Raw genomic sequence first — 19,054 nt, forward strand, 5'->3', positions numbered from 1 at the left:
CTAGACTTGACAGTTCAACAGCATGGTAGAAGGACTCCCCTATTGTTTAGCAGCAGCACTGTTGGCCACAGTGTCTGCTGCCCCTTTTCTGTTTACTCAGACGTTAAGAATTGAACATAGGAAGGAGAGACATCCACAAAGATACAAAATGACATACAGCGCATTGAAAAAGTACCCATACCCCTTGAAATGTTCTACATTTTGTCATGTTACAACCAAAAACGTAAATGTATTTTGTGGGGGATTTTATGTGATAGACCAACACAAAGTGGCACATCATTTTAAAGTAGAAGGAAAATAAATGCTTTTCAACGTTTTTCACAAATACATTTATGAAAAGTGTGGCCTGCATTTATATTCAGCCTCCTTTACTTTGATACCACCAACTAAAATCTAGTGGAACCAACTGCCTTCAGAAGTCACCTTAACAGAGCCCCGCCAGTGTGCAATTGAATCAATAATATAAATATAGCTGTTCTGTGAAGCCTTCAGAGGCTTGTTAGAGAACCTTAGTGAACAAACCGCATCATGAAGGTCAAGGAACACACCAGACAGGTCTGGGATAAAGTTTTGGACAAGTTTAAAGCAGGGTTAGGTTATAACAAATAAAATCTCATGGAGCACTGTTTAATCTATCATCTGAAAATGGAAAGCATATGGCCCAATTGCAAACCTACCAAGATATGGCTGTTTACCTAAACAGGCCGGGCAAGGAGAGCATTAATCAGAGAAGCAACCAGGCGCCCCATGGTAACTCTGAAGGAGCTGCAGAGATCCACAGCTCAGGTGGGAGAATCTGTCTACAGGACAACTATTAGTTGTGCACTCCACAAATCTGGCCTTTATGCAAGAGAGGCAAGAAGAAAGCCATTGTTGAAAAAAGGCATAAGAACTCCCGTTTGCAAGAAACCACGTGGGGGACACAGCAAACGTGGAAGAAGGTGCTGAAGTCAGATGAGACCAAAAGTTTACTTTGTGGCCTAAAAGGAAAACGCTACGTGTGGTAGAAAACTAACACTGCACATCACCCTGAACACACCATCAGCAGGGACAGGGAAGCTGGTCAGAGTGGATAGGAAGATGGATGGAGCCAAAAACAGGGAAATGTTAGAAGAAAACATGTTGGAGTCTGTAAAAGACTTGAGACTGGGGTGGAGGTTCACCTTCCAGCAGGACAACGACCCTAAACATACAGAAAGAGCTACAATGGAATGGCTTAGATCAAAGCATATTCAAGTGTTAGAATAGGCCACTAAAAGTCCAGATCTAAATCCAATTCAGAAGCTGTGGCACAACTTGAAAATTGCCGTTGCCAGATGCTCTCCATCCAATCTGACAGAGCTTGAGCTATTTGGCAAAGAAGAATGGGCAAAAATATCACTCTAAATGTGCAAAAAGACTTGCAACTGTAATCGCAGCAAAAGGTGGTTCTACAAAGTATTGACTCGGAGACTGAATACAAATGCACTTCACACTTTTGAGATGTTTGTATAAAAAAAAAAAAAAAAAAAAAAAAAAAATTACAACCATTTATGATTTTCCTTTCACTTCACAGTTATGTGCCACTTTGTGTTGGTCTATCACAAAAAAATCCCAATACATTTACGTTTTTGGTTTTAACATGACAAAATTTTGGAAAATTGCAAGGGGTATGAATACTTTTTCAAGGCACTGTAATAAAGATATACAAGTTGGGATTCCTGCCTTTACCTACGTCCTGCTAAATATTAATAGTGTTTACGCCAAATGCCCTTATTTTGTAATAAACTCAAAAAGTAAGAATCACTCTTAAAAGTCTAATAATATAAATTTTGTGCAATTTGAGGATGCAATTAAGGCCAGGAGAATTTCACTTTTCCAGTAATAGATGGAACTATGCGAAAGCAAAGCTAGCAGCATTCATAGATTTTCATAAAGTTCCATAGTGGCAGCGTAAAGTATTTTGCATTCAGCAACCGAAGAATCCATCATGCACTGGCTATTTAGCTAGCTGGTAAAGTGTCATCTATGAGCAAGTCCCTGTGGTCCAGAGGAGGAATTCAGGCTATCATTTATGAAGTGTTCTGAAGACAGTGTCCCTTCATACATATCAGTATACACGATATAACCTCCGTCGCACTTGAAATAAAAACTCAAGGGCAAACACGCATACATGTTGAGATGGGAGAGAGAGCTGGGGGAGGTACTCCCGATGGAGGCATGGCAGACAGTCTGGAGGCAGGCAGCCAAAAGCTCAATGTGCACTCTCTATAAAGAAAACTCTTATAAGATCCTATATTTTTGGTATCAGACCCTGGCCCTCCATAAAATATAGCCCTCCACCTCCGACCGGTGTTGCCAGCGATGCCAGCGCGACAGGGGCTCTCTCTTCCATATCTACTGGACGTGCCCCCTAATAGCTTCCTACTGGACTTTGGTCCGACGCTTATTGATCCGCCTCTTTGACGCACCTATACCCTTTACGCCACAATTTTTCCTGCTTGGCTTATCACACCAGACGATGGCCAAGCCGTCCAGGAAGTTACTCTGGCACATACTCACAGCTGCCCGCTGTCTAATAGCATTAAATTGGAGAAAAAATACACCCCCATCCCAAGAGGACCTGTACGCCAGAATTAAGGATGTTGAACTGATGGAAAAGTTGACGGCTAGGGTGAGGGACAAGCTGGACGAGCACGGTGTGGTCTGGGAGCGCTGGCATCTTCGGGAGGACACAAGGTGAGCTGCCCTGGAGGCCGAGATGCTAATCTACCTACCCTTCTGTTCTCTTCCCCCTCCCTTTTCTTCTCTCTCTTCTACTTCCCCATTCTTTTCTTCTTCTTCTCTTGTTACTTCTTTTTGTTACTAACGCCGTGAGCTACAAGTTGGTACTCGGTGTTCCCTGCCGATTGCGTCGGTAGGGCCTAATGTGCCAGTGATTGCTGATTCTCGCTCTTCAACTGGGCACAGTGGTTTCCACATTTGACAGTTCTATTTTGTATGATCACCCTGCCGCTGTGCCCTCGGCATGTAATGTTTTTGATTTTGCTGTTGTATATTCTAATAAAAAAAACGTTAATTGGAAATAAAAACTCAAGTCACAAAAAGAAGTTGCATGGCACGTATAATAAATGGAAAGTTCAGCCACTAAAAGAGGTCACCATGGATCTAGAAAGTCATTACCATGTGGCCATCCTGCCAAAGAGTAGCATCATACATACAGATAGTCCCTGTGGTCCAGAGGATGAAGCCAGGCTGTTATTATGAGCTCTCCTAAGGTCAATGTCCATTCACATGTATTGGCAGCATAAATACAAGCCACATTCAAGCTCTCTCACACATCAGGCCAAATTCAAGCTGCATGTAAAAGTTGCATGGTGCTTCAAACTAGCTATTAGAGTGGATGTAAACCCCCACATATACCCAGTGAAGCGAACAGCCTCAGATGATGCAGAGACAAAATAAATCTCCCTGCCTAAGTTTTACATGTCTGCTGTCTTCAGTTTACTACACGCTTTGTGTTGGAGAACTTTTCAGAAGTTATCATGCTGATAACTGAAGAACGGAGCAGCAAAAAGACACAGGACTCAGCACTTTGGAGAGAGCTATGTAAACACTACAGATACATGTCCCCAGGTCAGATTTAATGAATAGGGTGTTTACATCCACTATCAAATATCCGCTGTATGTAGGAATCCATATAGGCTTTCTGAGCTATAGCCAGCTTCTATCATATAGTATTAAAATGATACTTATTAGTCCCGAAGTGTGGCACAGCATCCTAGGATAACAAAAAGGCAACATGGCCTACAAAGCCGCATGACCGGTTTTTGGCAGGTCCTTTATGGAAGATGCTACTATTTGGCAGGATAGCCACATGGTGATGACTTTCTGGATCCATGGTGACCTCTTTACTGGCTTTTGTGAACTTTCCATTTATTACACATACCATGCAACGGTTTTGTATTTTGAGCATTTGGTTCAATTTTCTTTTCTTTCTGAAAGTATATAATATTTGGGGGTTTTATGCAATCTTCAGGGCTAAAATGATTTAAACGTGTGCAAAAAAAACCCCTCAAAAAATGGTTCTAGCAGCAAAAGGGTTAATGGGTATGTTCAATAAAGACACATGAAATTAGAATTGTTTGTGTGTTATCAGCCTAAAGAGGAATTCCAGGCTGTATTTAAAAAATTGTAAAAAGTCAGCAGCAGCAAATACTGCAGCTGCTGACTTAATATAAGGACACTTACCCGTCCAGGGAGACCTGCCCATCAGCTTCGGGTGCAGGCGCCGGCATCCTTACTAAGGGAAACATGAAGCGCAGCCTTGCGGCGCTTTCTGAATGGTCCCGCTGTCTTCTGGGACCTGCTTGTGCTTCTCCCAGAAGGCAGCGGGGGAGCCATGAATGACATAGGTAGCCCTTACACAGAAGTGGGAACGAGTACCTGTTTTTGACGGGTATTCCCCCCCCCCCCCCCCCCCCGGAAAGGTGTCAAATGTGGCACCGGGGGGGGGGTAGGGGGAGCAGATAAGCGGAGCTTCCACTTTCGGGCGGAACTCCGCTTTAAGCACATTGTGTTGGTTGTGACTTAGATGTGGACCAGATCACATTTTATGGCAAATTGTTGCAAAAAAAATAAAAAATCAGTTAATTCCAAGAGGTGCACATAATTTTTCTTTCCATTGTATGCTTCAAAAACATAACATTTGTATAAAAAAAAATATATACCAAAAAACAACTCCATTGTCTGAAATGTAATAGTTCATGTCATGTGGATATTCCTACAAATACTTTGCAGCATGCAGGCAAAGATGATGTAGGTAGGCATGTGGCATCCAGCATTTTCAGCAATGCCAGGCTCCATATTTCTTTCACCACAGGTTTATTTTAGAAGATAGAAATATGGAAGCTGCTACAGCTGACATTTTCAAAGACCAGTTCCTCACATCCTCCTTCATTTACTGTCTGATCTGACCCAAACCCCCTCCCTTTGCATAAATATTTTTTTCCCCAGTGGTTTTCTGTCTGGTCAAATGATGTCATAGGACCTTTTCCTTCTCAGGTGTTGGTGGGTCCTGTAAGTCCAGGGGGGCCTGATGACACACTGAATGATGCTAGGCTGTGAGGGCAACATTAAACTAGGACCTTAGTCCAAGTCCAATATATCACAGCTCCAGCACATCCTAGCAGCGGCCATCTATAGACAAGACAGTGGTACTGGTAACTTACATTAAAGTAGAACTATAGGCAAAACTTTTTTTTTTTTGTTTTGGATGAAGCAATGAAGGGTTATGGCTTTTTTTCCCATCTGAATCTCATTGTAGAGATTTACTTCACTTGCTGTCCATAGCTAAACTGGAAGAGAGAGGAAATGGCTGCAAATTAAGGGAATTCCTTAGGTCAGCAGAACTAGTGTCTCCATTAGAAGATTTCCTCTCCATTACTTTTCTAATGACAACCCAAGATTTGAGATTTTCTTTTACTTTCAATGATAACGGTAAACAGGACAAATAGGGAGAATCTCCCTAACAGGGCACAGAAATCAATAAAAACCTACCAGGTGTTCTAATCCATCTCCACACAATCCAAAACAAAAAGAGTTTTGCCTTTAGTCATAATTGAACTCAAAATAGATTGTATTTGCAGATAGCATCCTCCTGTGTAGTTTCTACTTTTGCAACTCTTTTTCTTTGCGGAATCACGTCCATTTCTTCAGTGATAGATGTAATTGTGTGTCATGTCGAAGAGACAAATTGTGAAGGCACGCTGAAGGTTGGCCCACATATTATCTAACATAGTATACTGGTTAGTCACACCACTTGGGGTATTGATTAGAGTTTAAAAAAGCCCCTCATTCCTTTTTCTTAGATACAAAATGGATGTGTTAAGTGACAGGTTCAGAAAAGACATATACTTCCAGGTAAACTTACATTCTGTTACAAAGAAGTTCAGCATGGTGAGGACCACTGTATGTCCACTGAACATGTAGTCCCCACAAGTGTGTACTCCAGTTAGTGTCATGCCGAAGCCGCTCCAAATTGCGAAGGCACGTTGAAGTTTAGCCCACATATTATCATAGAGCTGAAATAAAACAAATAGTTTGTGTGAAATATAGCTTTGGGCCTTGTCTTGTTGATGGGATTGTGCAGTAGAATTATATTTTTCCAAACACTACACATTTACAACATTAAAATGAATCAGTCTAAACAATTATTCTAGCCCATAATGGAACCTGATGGAATAAGACTGCTCCCAACTTTCTTATATATCTTGGATACTCCTGCAGCAAGATCTCCTTGTCATAATATTTAACCCGGTTTCTGTCCACCAAGTTTTGAGTGTTCCCACCCGACTTTGGATACACCAGGATCTCCTGTCACATTCTTTGTAATTAGAAGAGGAAAGGAAACGTCCAACACCTCTAATGCTGTGTACACACGAGCAGAATTTCCGACCGAAAAAGTCAGACGGGAGCTGTTCATCGTATATTTCGATCGTTTGTATGCCCCATCGGACTTTTTACGGCAAAAATTCTGATGAACCTAGAAAGAGAACATGTTCTAAATTTTTCCGACTGAACCAATTCCTATCGGGAAAAACGCTTGTCTGTATGCTGTTCTGACGTACCAAAAACGACGCATGCTCTGATGCAAGTACGAGACAGAAGCTATTGGCTACTGGCTATTGAACTTCTTTTTTCTAGTCCCGTTATACGTGTTGTACGTCATCGCTTTCTTGACGGTCGTACTTTGGTGTGACCAAGTGTATGCAAGACAGCTTGAGCAGAAATTCCGTCAGAGAAAGCTTCAGTTTATTCTGACGGAAAAAATGCTCACGTGTACACGGCATAAGGCTTCTTACAATTTTTGACATTGACACCTACAATGTGAGCACTCAGTATGGACATCATCTTCCCCAAAATGTTCACTAGAACACAAACAAACAAACCCTTATCAATGGTGTGCCCATTACTATTGCGCTTAGTTATTTTTTTAATTCATTAAAGTGTATTTTTTACCAAAAAATTGTGTTTACAAAACCACTGCGCAAATACCGCGTGACGTAAAAAATTTCAGCGATTGCCATTTTATTCTCTAGGGTCTCTGCTAAAAAATAAATACTGATTTAAACAAAAAAGTACCAGAAAAGGCTTGGTTAAACCCACTTAAAAAAGGTTTGGCATAAAGTAATTTAATGTGAAGACCGATGTCCTGTAACACACAAATGCCTTTCGGTGAAGTAATACTACTGAAGGACACTGCAGTTGCTAAATATTTGTCCTTCTACAGTATACGATGGCTGATAAACTAAAATAAAAATGAACATTCAGCCAACGGGCAACTAGGAACACATTACAAATCTTCTACAACATATACCACAACAGTCAACAATTTCTGGAAAAGTGTAGGACTTAACAGCGTTGATAAAAAGCTTGACGTTTCACTTTTAGTAACACTCACACATTTCTTATATCAGTACCTTTCCAGAACACTGCAGGTGTTCCCCAGGGACAGACAATGATGTAACAAACATGGTGATGCATCGCAAGAGAAACACAGTCCCCATTAGGCTGCAGAGGCGGCGTAACAGAATAGACCTAAAAAAAAAAAAAAAAAAAAAAAAAAAGGAACAAATGAAGTAAATATATGAAACTTCAGAAAAATGTTGGATGGCATCAGCCGAATCAATAGAAATCAGCCGACATTCAGCCCATGTGTACGCACTACGTTCCGACAGAAGGGTCATGACCGAAAAAAGGTCTGCCTACCGACTCCTGATCAGCTCTCTCAGACAATAAAAGACAGCGCTGAACGGAGTGTCCTGTCAGAACACAATAGCACAGCAGGGGCACCTTGCTCTTCAGGTGATCCCAGCCATTCTGAACCTTCCAGTGAGTTTTACACATGCAAAAGGGCCACTGAGAGGCGCTGTAAGCCTTCTACATTACACAATTGTGAGTGCATTTCTAAGATTTTTGCTTAATAAACCCCTTTTATGTGCTCTGTTTCCTTTTATCTGTGAACAACAGACTTCCTGTCCCTGGGTGCTTACATTTACTCCTCCATTGTACCTAAGGAGGCAGCCATGATTTTTTATTAGAACTAAAACAAATATTAATTTACAAATACGATTGTTTTGTTTCTCGTTCAACTGACAGGAAGTAACAGACACTGCATTTCTTGCAAGATCAACATGTATTTTCTGTAAAAAAAAGGGGGAAGGGAAGAAAGCGGGACTAATAAAGGAGGGGTGGCTAGCTTCCAAAACGCATTCCTATTGGCCCACACAGTGGATGGACTGACAGCTCCTCTCACTACTCCTGTTGGATACATCGTCTCTGGGCGGACACCCAAACTCCGGATACACCATCATGGCCACACAGGACAGTCTGACACCGGTCTCCCTGCTCCGATTCCAGGCTCATCCTGCACCCTACAATGGCAGGCTTTTCTTCTCCACCATGGACAATTGCAAGGCTCCCAGCTTACTACCAGACTACAAATCCATTGTGACCGGTCATGCTCTCCCCCACCCCCCGTCCCGCTTGTGAGTGCCATTTGTTTTATATTGGATTTTACTTAATAAATTGTGCTACACTATGCCAGTTTGGTGCTTTTTTTACCTTCCCCTTTTTTATTACAGATTGTGGATTCCCAGCCCACAACTAAAATCAGTCTTGCCAGGACCACAGTGTCAGCCAATTTCCACCACTTGACAATTTATTCCTATACATCTGGGAATAAGAATTTTTAAATAGTTCCTTTTATCCATCACCTGTTATATGACAACTTAAGGATGGGCACAGTGTTAGCACTGTAGCATTTTATAGTTTGGTATTTTCTGTACTTGCTAAACCCCCAAAAAATTAAAACCTATGTAACCACTGGTAAAATGTATTGCATTTTTGTTTTTGGTTTTAGATACACTTTAAGGTGTATATGGGAGCTGGAGGGTTATAAAATATCAAAGGATATATGGAGGATTACAAATAAAACAAATAGGATTTTTTCATCATACTTACCTGTAAAATCCCTTTCTTTGAGTACATCATGGCACTGCACCGAAGACCAGGTAGCAGTCTTACAAATCTGAGCCACAGATACCTAATGGCCGAAAAGCCCAGGAGGTTCCGACACCCCTGGTAGTATGCGCTCTCACCCTAAAGGGAGGAGCTTTATGTTTTAGACCGTAGGCGTGAATGACCAATTGACAGACCCAAGATCTGCCTAGATCCTTGGATCTTGGCAGATCAAGACAAATAAACCTCGACTGCCCGGACAATATTCAAAGAATGCAGTCGTCTCTCTTCTGCCGAACGAGGCTGAGAGAAAAAAGAAGGAAAAATAATGTCCTGATTTAAAAGAAAGGCCGACACCATCTTTGGCAAAAAGTATGGAACAGGTTGAAACACGACTCTGTCATGGTGAAGGATCAAGTACGGTTCCCTGCATGAAAGGGCTGCCAACTTCGACACCCTTCTAGCCGAGGTGATAGCCATCAGGAAGGCTAGATTTCCTTAATAGGTTCAAATGGTTGTCTCTGTAGCAGCGACAGCACCAAGTTCAAGTCCCAAGGACACATAGGTGACCTAATGGGGGTGAGCAAGAGTTGCCCCTTGCATAAAGGTTCGGATTAGTGAATGGGAGGCTAAAGGCCTTTGGAAAGATACTGATAGGGCCGAAACTCGACCTCCGATTGTACTCAAAGCCAGTTTGATTTCCACAGCTGACTGTAGAAAAAAAAAGAGAGAATTCTCCCAATCCTATATTTCCGGGGATGCAATTTTCTGGCTTCACACCAAGCACTACAAGTCTTCCAGACCTTATGATAAATCTTCCTAGTAACAGCTTTTCTAGCATTCGCTAGAGTAGACACCACTGGTCCCGAGATGCCACGGAGCTTTAACACCTTGGCTTCAATAGCCATGCCATCTAATTTAGAGACTGTAAATTGGGGTGGAATATAGGACCTTATGACAGTAGATCGGGGTGCCGTGGAAGTGTCCATGGCCCTTCTATTGTCAGTCTCACAATCTCTGGGAACCAGGGCCTTCTGGGCCAGGCTGACTGGAACCCCCTCTCTCCGAAACCTGCGCAACAAATGAGGAAGGAGAGGGATCAGAGGGAAAGCATAAACAGGGAGTACTGGCTCCACTATCAAGAGCATCTGCTCCAATTGCTAGCTTGTTGTTGAACCTGGATGCCAGTAGGTCGACCTCTCGCCATCCCCAACGTTGGCAAATTTCCTGGAACACTTCTGGGTGTCGAGACCATTCCCTCGGGCAGATCTGCTGGCGGGTGAGATAATCTGCCTTCCAGTTCTCTACTCCCAGGATATGGACTGCCGATATATAATTGGCACGTCCCTCTGCCCAGGTTAATATGTAGTTCACCTCCTTCAGAGCTGAACGACTTCTGGTACCGCCTTGGTGGTTTATATAGGCCAGTGCCGTGGCATTGTCAGACTGACCTCTGATGGGGCAGTCCTGAAGCTCCACCGTCCAGGACGTAGGGCCATACGTACTGCCCGTAATTCTAGAACGTTGATGAGTAGGGTCTGCTCTGTCCCTGACCGTTTCCCCTGAGCTGTGAGCCCGTCTAGGGTCGTTCCCCAGCCTGAGAGACTGACATCTGTAGTCAGTACTCTCCAAGTTACCTGAAGAAGGATTTTCCCTTTCGCAGGTTCTGATCCTGCAACCACCAGTTTAGGCTTAAGCATGCCTGAGGAGATAAGCACATTGGATAATCCAGGGTTTTCTTCCTCTGTTCCAAGCCAAGATGTCTTGTTGTAAGGGCCTGAAATGGAACTGGGCATAGGGCACTGCCTCAAAGGAGGATACCAGCCTCCCTAGAAGACTCATACAGACCCGAATGGAGGGTTGTCTGGTGGCCCCTTATCTGACGCACCTAATCCTTCAGAGCACAGATCCTTACAGAATCCGAATACTCTTGCTTGGCCAGTGTTTAGTATCAGGCCTAAATACTTTAGATTTTGAGCTGGTCTCAAGGCTGACTTTTCGGTATTTATGATCCAGCCTAAGCTTTTTAAATACTGTACTGTATATATTATGCTCTATTCTGGAGCCTGTAGTGATCTCGGAGCAGAAGGTCATCCAGATGACCGAGCACCAGAATCTCTTGGGCCCTTAAAAGACCCAGTACTGGTGCTAGGACCTTTGTGAATACCCGGGGAGCTGTAGAAAGCCCGAAGGGTAGAGCCACAAACTGAAAATGATGTTCCTCTACTGCAAAACGTAGGAACCTCTAAAGAGGCTCAAAGATCGTTAAGTGTAAATACGAGTTTTTTTATATCGATGGGGGCTACAAAGTCTCCCCTCTGGAGTGAGGTTACTACTGAGCAGACAGACTCCAGCCTAAAGGACTGTATAGATAGATACCTGTTCAGGGACCTTAGATCCAAAATGTCTTGTGTTCCCATAAACAGGTTTGAGTAAAACCCTGTGCCCCTTTCGAATACAGGAACCTCTACAATCACTCCTTGATGCACTAGATAATGTAGTGGCTGAAGCAATGTTTCTTTTTGGAGGATCTGAGGGAACGCTGGATCCTAGAAACCTCTGAGGGGGAACCCCTGCCACTCCATCTTGTAACCGTCAGATATCATTGAGGTGACACACTCGTACTGAATTGTTGTTTACCAAAATGACCTCAAAGTGCAGCAGCCTCCCCCCCCACCCGATGGAGTGGGGACATACCCTCAAAAGGAGGATTTGGTGCTGAGTTTAGAAAATTTTTGGACCCCAGGGCCTTTTCTGGCTCTGGCCCTGGCCTTGCAGCTTTTCCCTGGCCCTAGTGCCCTGTTGGCGGCAGAACCACCCTGACGCCAAGACATTTGAGGAAGGAAGGGATGTTTGGTGCTTTTCTTCACAGGAAGTAGAGAACTCTTTACTCCGGAAATCTTTTGGATATATTTATCCAAATGATCACTGAATAAACGTTCCCCATGAAATGGGAAACCTGCCAATAACTTCTTACAAGGAAGCTCGGCTGACCAGTTCTTAAGCTATAAAATTCTGCGCATATGAACAGACAAGAGAGCCAGACAAGAAACCTGCTGTATTGAATCCTTTAAAGCATCAACAGAAAAACACAGCGCTCGAGGAATATCTGCCTTACTTTCAGGCAGATCATCCTCCTGGTTAGGCCTATCGGCCCATTTGACCTGATCCTTTACGGACTGGTAAATACCAATTGCTGCAACAGCTGGCTGAATAGCTGAACTGGCCAAAGAAAAGGAAGCCTTTAATAATAACTCCAATTTCTTGTCAACAGGGTCTTTCAAGCGCTGTGTGTTATCTACCAGACAAGTGAAGTTCTTGTTCAAGGAAGAGACTGTTGCATCTATGGCTGGCAAGCTCCATTTTTTAATGAGCTTTTCATCCATGTGATATAAAAGTGAAAACCTCTTAGGAGGAACAAAAGTCCTGTCAGGATGTTCCCAATCAGTGTACACCGCCTGTTCCAACAGGGGGTGTAGAGGGAAAGTCTGTGTGACCTGAAGAGGCCTCAGATCCCGAAGAGGACCAGGGGGGCTCAGTCACCTCTGCAAGAGGCAACTTAAAGGCAGAACGAACCATTTCGGTCAGAGTCAGGTTCAAAATCCTCAGCGACTAAGAGGCAGACAGGATACCTTCTTGTCCAGATTGCTTGGAAGCAGACTATCTACGGGGCACTCCATCGTATCCTGAGCTTTAAAGCTCCTCCCCATCCTCAACCCATTCCTGCTCCAGACTAGTTGACTCCAGGGACAGGAATTTGTCACCCTTCCTTGTCACCCTGCGGGATGGAGGCAATCATGCAAGCAATCCTGTGCTCTAACCCAGCTAGGGCTGAGGACAGTTCATCCTTCATGATAAAGGGTGAAGCAGCAGCGTTGACTTTAGGCACAATATCAAATAGGCGCAGCGGCCCAGATTGCCCAGAAGTCTATGGTCCTTCAGGGGATACAACACTAGGGATACTTCCCTGTGGCGTTAGTCCCACTCCTCCTTTTGAAGACATTTAATAGCCACAAACAAAGAGTACTTGGGTGTAGTAGTGTAGTAATACCTCAAAAGGGAGACCCTTTAATAGGGCTCACCAAGCCCCTATGCAACAATCCTGCCAAGCACCTTTAGCCTACCAAGCAACACCTAGTGACTCATGTGACCCGGGTAAGGAAAAATTAACTGCTGCAAGTGTCTGTTCAGAGCCTGCTCTGTGTCCCCCAGCTGCCTTCTGGAAGCACCACATGCTTGGCCTACACAGTTTAAATAAGCTCGGCGTGCACTGCAGCGTTCTGTGCGTGCGCACGCATTTGTGCGCGGTCTCTGCAAACGTGCGTGCATTCCCAGTTGATGCTTTTTACAAGGAAACCGGTTGGTAGGATTTTTATATTATCCTTTTAAATGTGCTTGGAAAAGTTATAAACTCCTAAAGAATTTACCGCACTTGAGTTCCCCTCCGTTTTTTTCTCCTTTTATAAAACCTGAATGGAATCTCTGAGCTGAGCTGATAAAATAAAGAACCGCTTTATTTTTTTGCTAAAACACTCTATGGAAATAGTTGTGTAACAAGAGCATGAGAGACCTGTGGCTCACCATCCAGGAAAACAGCCCCATGATTGAGGAGAAACACAGGCAGGTGTGCATGCAGATTACTGAATAGCTGGAGACCAGAAGCCGATTTCCTTCAGTCACTCTTGCGAGAACGACTACCGTGATTAGGAGTCCATCAGATCTGGTAAGAAGCCATCTGGCTGCTTGTTTTGTCCCCCGCAAGGATCGATGTGCAATATCTGATATACCTGTGTAGGATGAATTTAATACGGTCACAGAGTCTGTAGGATCACACCAGCTGTTTTCATCTCCCCACTCTGGACTTTTTTCTATATACATATATAATTTCTTTATATTTATATATTTTCTTGCATGTTTTTGGACTTTTTTTTTTAGGTTTTATCATCATATATACACATTTTCATATGCACTTGGGTGTTGAATTGTTGATAATTTATTTTTGTCTGTAGGTTGGTGCGTTTCAGAAGCTTTTTTACGGTCATTATTTCACATGCAACATATATGACCCATATTTACTTATTTATTTCACATAGTCCCTTTTATAATGATTTCTTGAATTTTTTACACATAAATAATTTTTTGTATTTTTATTACGATTTTTATAAAATGACATTATAAACCTTTTATAAAATATACATAATTATTTCAAGGGTGTTTTTCACCATTTGTATTTGCACAACGTTTTGTGTTTAGTAATATTGTTTGGATTAAGTATTTAATCATATACGTTTGTGGCATTTATATTTTATATTTTCACCTTTAGAGACAAGCGCAGAATTTACTTACCTTTACATATAGGTAATCCTACACTTATCTTTTAACAGGTCACATATTTCATGTTTTTAAAAGAACAAATTGCTTTTTAAATCTCAAATCAAATATATTCTCTATATTGTCATACAACTGATAGATGTTAATATAATGTTAGGTTGATAGCAATTATTTCCAAATATTACCTGTGTTTATGAAGCAGCAATACAAGCAGCCAGATGTAACAAAGGACCATTCCACACATTTCTGTCATTGCAAAAGCCCAAGGGATTCGAGGGACACTGAAAATCCAAGCAATAGAAGAGTTAGAGACGAAAATCAACTTTACAAAATTGATGAGCACACTACATTAGACACTGAACCAAAAAAAGAAATCTCAAAAGACATTATATTCTCCATCTCTTATCTATTAAGAAAATACATCCAAATTTGCAAAAATAACACAAAACCCTGTTTTTAACTAGGCACTTAATTGTTCGGTAAAAATACAGTCAAGTGGTTCATGTAGTTTTCTGTTGAATGAAAAGAAATAACCTTCCTTACATGGGCATTAGTACTGCTTGGACCTTAATGAAGGGGGAACACCCTGAACGCCTGTCCAGAAAAATTGGATGTTAGTGCAAATAAAAAAAAAAGTATCATGGACAGTACCAAATTGTTTCTTTTACATCCCATGTCAAATGGGTAGAATGGACACTAGGGGGCGCTGTAATATAAACAGATCATAAACGATGCTGGGCAAGCAATAAATAACAGTAGGCACTGCATGAAATGTATTTCTCCAGTTAGATCACGAGTTATAGAACGGTTATTGAATTGAAAATTCATGATAGGCTTTAATACCCGCTTCCCTATATTCACTTGTCTGTTGTAGAGCGCTGGACAACCTAACAGTGGTATACAAATAAAAAACCATAAGCTGCTGCTAGTTAATAAAAGCGGTCATTTTATTGTACACAACAGTAATTCTCACCAATAATGCAGTTCTCTGGCCTCGTAAGTAGATTAGGTAAAATCTGGAGAGTCTTAAAATAGAACCTAACATCCTGTTTTAAAGTAGAAGAAAAGCCTAACACCAACTATTCTTCAAAATGTTCCCTTCCCCATCCTCCTACCTATCCTACATACCTTGTATAAAAAGGATCTGTGTAGTTACTTCATTTTAATCCACTCGGCCCAGTCAATTGATACTGCAGCACCCCCGTGTCAGTGGGCTGCTGCTGCAGGGGAGAGGAGGGAGCACGCTACAATGACTGGGAACGTGAGCCTATAAGTGAGGTCATGGCTCCTGGAATTTACAGCTGTGGTCAAGCGCTCCAGTCAGAGCTGCAGGATCGCGTCATTGAACCGGATTGAAAAAAAATGGCACTGTTCCGAACGGTACTCGCATTAAGAACCAAATATGCTCAGGGATGTATGTCCTGCACGCAGAATTCCTGCTCTCAAAGCATAACTCCATGAACGCATATAGTCCTAATTACGGATACTATGAAACAGCATTCAGCCGTGTACAGTCACTGCATACATCTGTCAATGATTTGCACTTGTGCCTCCTGGGAGTCCAAAAACACCAGTTTTTATTGCTGTAGGCGTCAAGCCTCACATTTGCATAAGCGCCTAATGTAAACCAGGCAAAGTGTTCACGACTCAATTTACTAAGAGTCTATCATGACCGCAGATCTATTTTCTCCTCTGTACAGGATAGAAACCATATAAGGCTAGGTTCACACATGTCTGGTGCAAATTTCCCCTGGGGGGGGAAATTTACCTACGGCTGAATGCTGTTTCATGGTATCTGTATTTAGGACTATATCCGTTTTCATTTCCTAAGCAGCTGTAACTTTATTTTTCGGTTCAGATGTGAATTTTTGGAGCTGGCAGCCACCGGCGTCTTTAACATTAACTGGTTGTTGAGGAGTGGGCTCAGGAAACCGGCTTTTATGCCCTCTAAACAGATGACTCATGGCCCACTGCCCCCTTGTGACATCATCGACCCAGCATGCACCGGCTGGTGATGTCACAGGGGGCGCTGCCACCAGGTGATGTCGCCGGGTGGCCCCGTCCTAAGCTATTTAAAAACTGTTACATGGTGGAAGCATTCGGCACGGGTGGAGGAGTTCTTTTTTCTTCCCCCGAGTCCAGCAGTGGTGGAGGGCATTGTGATTGACAATGGATCTACACTGGGGGATGTTTTCTATTTTAATAGAAATTATATATATATATATATATATATATATATATATATATATATATATATATATATATATATATATATATATATATATATATATATATATATATATTATATATATATATATATAATTTAATAAAGGAATTGTCAAAAATTGTGTTTTTATTTATTTTTGACACTTTTTTTTTGATGAATGAATAGCATCATCTGGTGGACAGGTACAGTCAACACCGAACCAAACATTAGGTTAATCAATAGCCATGTCTTCCAATCAGATGCAAGTACATTTTCTCTGACTTCTGAATTAAACTGAATGTGTATTTTATTATTTTGTGTGATGGATGCTATCATGCCAATATGGACCAAAATCTCTGAGGAATGTTTCCAAAACTTTGGTGAATCTATGCCATGAAGAATGAAGACAGTTATGAAGGCAAGATGTACCTAATAAAGTAGCCGGTGAGTGTGTAATACACACGACTTGGCATGCATGCCCACAACAATTGCTGGGTGCCCCTTTCAATTTAAAATTTTAAAACTTTGTTTCATTTCAGTAACAATTTAGACATGTTATATGGGGGCAGTCATAATAGGTGTTCATTCCCAAGTGAGGGCCTATTTAAATGAAAACAACATGTTCTCCTCAGTCTCTAGTGACATGGCACACCCATAATACCACAGACCATGTAATCATAGTCTAGCCTAAGTCTATAAACTGCTTGGGAGCAGCATTTTTATTCATGACAACTTTTTTGAATAAACGTTAAAAAAAATAAAAGTAACAAGTGTGTTTCATTCTTCAGTTACACAGAAATAGGCATCAGAGTATTCCACAAAGGATGGATGTGCCAGTAATAAGGCATAAGGCCCCTTTCACACTGCAGTCTGGCCACAGCGCCGGTTTTCCTGTGGGTTACTTACAGTTTCCCATAGACCTCTATTAGATCGGGTGTTTTGTTTTTTTACCTTCTGAAAATGCACCAAAAATGCGGGATCTAAAAGAAAGTCTATAGGAAAGCGTGGGGAAACCATGGGTACACTGGCAGTGTCTAACCGCCCTAAAAGAAATGTGAATCAGCAGGTTGCTATTCATTAAAGACTGTCAAGTCATATTCCCATCAACCAAAATGGAGAGCAAAGTAGTCACAGCTTAAAAAATGGTGGCAACAACAGTGTTGCAAGCCTGCCTAAGCTAGAGGTGACTGACACCACTATGTCCGGTGAGATAATGAATATACTGAAGTTGTGTTATTACAACAATGTGCCCGCTTTTAGAGGCATCGGCTATAAGATCGGGTTTCTGACTTAAAGTAAAACAAAGAAGAAAAAGGAGAACGACAAGGCAAAGAGTTATAACAGAGCCAAAGTGGGTCCTCACACATAGGCCACACCTTAAAGTGGGGTTCCACCCTAAAGTGGAACTTCCGCTCATCGGAACCCTCCCCCCCTCCAGTGTCACAGTTGGCACCTTTCAGGGGGGGTGTAGATACCTGTCTAAGACCTGTATTTGCACCCACTTCCGGGCATAGACTCCCACGGGAGTCTATGCTTCTTCCTGTCCCGGCATGCTGTCTGCTGGGACACACACTGGTCCCAGAGACAGCGCGGACCATTCTCATTGCGCTGCACGACTCGTGCATGCGCAGTAGTGAACCCGGGATGTGAAGCTGCAACGCTTCACTTCCTGATTCCCTCACCGAGAATGGCGGCAGCAGCAGCCGAGCGATCGATCGACCTCGGCTGCCGACATCACTGGACCCTGGGACAAGTGAGGGTCCATTTATTAAAAGTCAGCAGCTGTAGTATTTATAGCTGCTGGCTTTTACCAATTTAGTTCATTAACGTTCCCCCTAGGTAATTGGGTATTTAAGGGTTCAAAATGCTTTTTTTTTTTCTTTTTTTTAAGTTTATCATGTAAACTGGCTGCAAGCTCTTCATTAGTACCATGAAATTATTATATTTTTTTTGCTTCACCTGTGCGATGGTCAAAATACCAGATTTCCATGCCTTTGCCAGAGTCTGTCTAGTAAAAATAAAATATAGCAGTTTGAATTAGTTGGAGATGCATGCAGAAGACTTACAGTGATTGTAAGACCCCTTTCACACCAGGGCGTTTTGCAGGCGCTATAGCGTTAGAAATAGCGCCTGCAATCCGCCCTAAAGAAGCTGCACCATTGTGTGTAGTGTGAAAGCCCGAGGGCTTTCACAGTACAGAGGTGCGCTGGCAGGACGTCAGAAAAAAGTCCTGCCAGCAGCTTCTTTGGAGCGGTGAAGGAGCGGTGTGTTTTGAAATCAATGGGGCAGCGCTGTAATACTTCCGGCAAAACGCTGCTATTGCGGCGTATTGCCGGCGGTTTTAACACTTTCTCGGCCGCTAGCGGGGCGCTTTTAACGCCGACGCAATGGGCGGCGTGGTGTGAAAGGGGTCTAAAGGATCACCTTATAACCCATTCGGTTTAAAATAGAAGTGAAAGGCAAAACATGTGTATAGATATAAATAAAAAAAAAAATTATAAAATACCCTTTTTCCCC

At 42.4% G+C, this 19,054-nt stretch overlaps 2 protein-coding genes across 3 annotated transcripts in view; one reads left to right on the forward strand and one right to left on the reverse strand.

Annotated features, from left to right (window-relative positions):
- Nucleotides 1–19,054, forward strand: part of LOC143930085 (dual specificity protein phosphatase 13A-like) — a 190,289-nt gene that overhangs the window by 74,893 nt on the left and 96,342 nt on the right. The gene's annotated exons all lie outside the window — the stretch shown is intronic.
- Nucleotides 1–19,054, reverse strand: part of SAMD8 (sterile alpha motif domain containing 8) — an 87,464-nt gene that overhangs the window by 7,227 nt on the left and 61,183 nt on the right. For both annotated transcript variants that reach the window (XM_077454029.1, XM_077454028.1), the window contains exons 3-5: nt 14,517–14,612; nt 7,461–7,578; nt 5,912–6,062 (exon numbers count right to left, since the gene is read on the reverse strand). In XM_077454029.1, coding sequence (XP_077310155.1) covers nt 5,912–6,062; nt 7,461–7,578; nt 14,517–14,612 — 365 coding nt within the window. The remainder of the gene's footprint in view (nt 1–5,911; nt 6,063–7,460; nt 7,579–14,516; nt 14,613–19,054) is intronic.

The sequence above is a fragment of the Lithobates pipiens genome, unplaced genomic scaffold (genome assembly GCF_037356315.1).
Source record: "Lithobates pipiens isolate NorthernLeopardFrog02 unplaced genomic scaffold, aLitPip1_a1.2 Scaffold_25, whole genome shotgun sequence".
Lineage (NCBI taxonomy): Eukaryota > Metazoa > Chordata > Amphibia > Anura > Ranidae > Lithobates > Lithobates pipiens.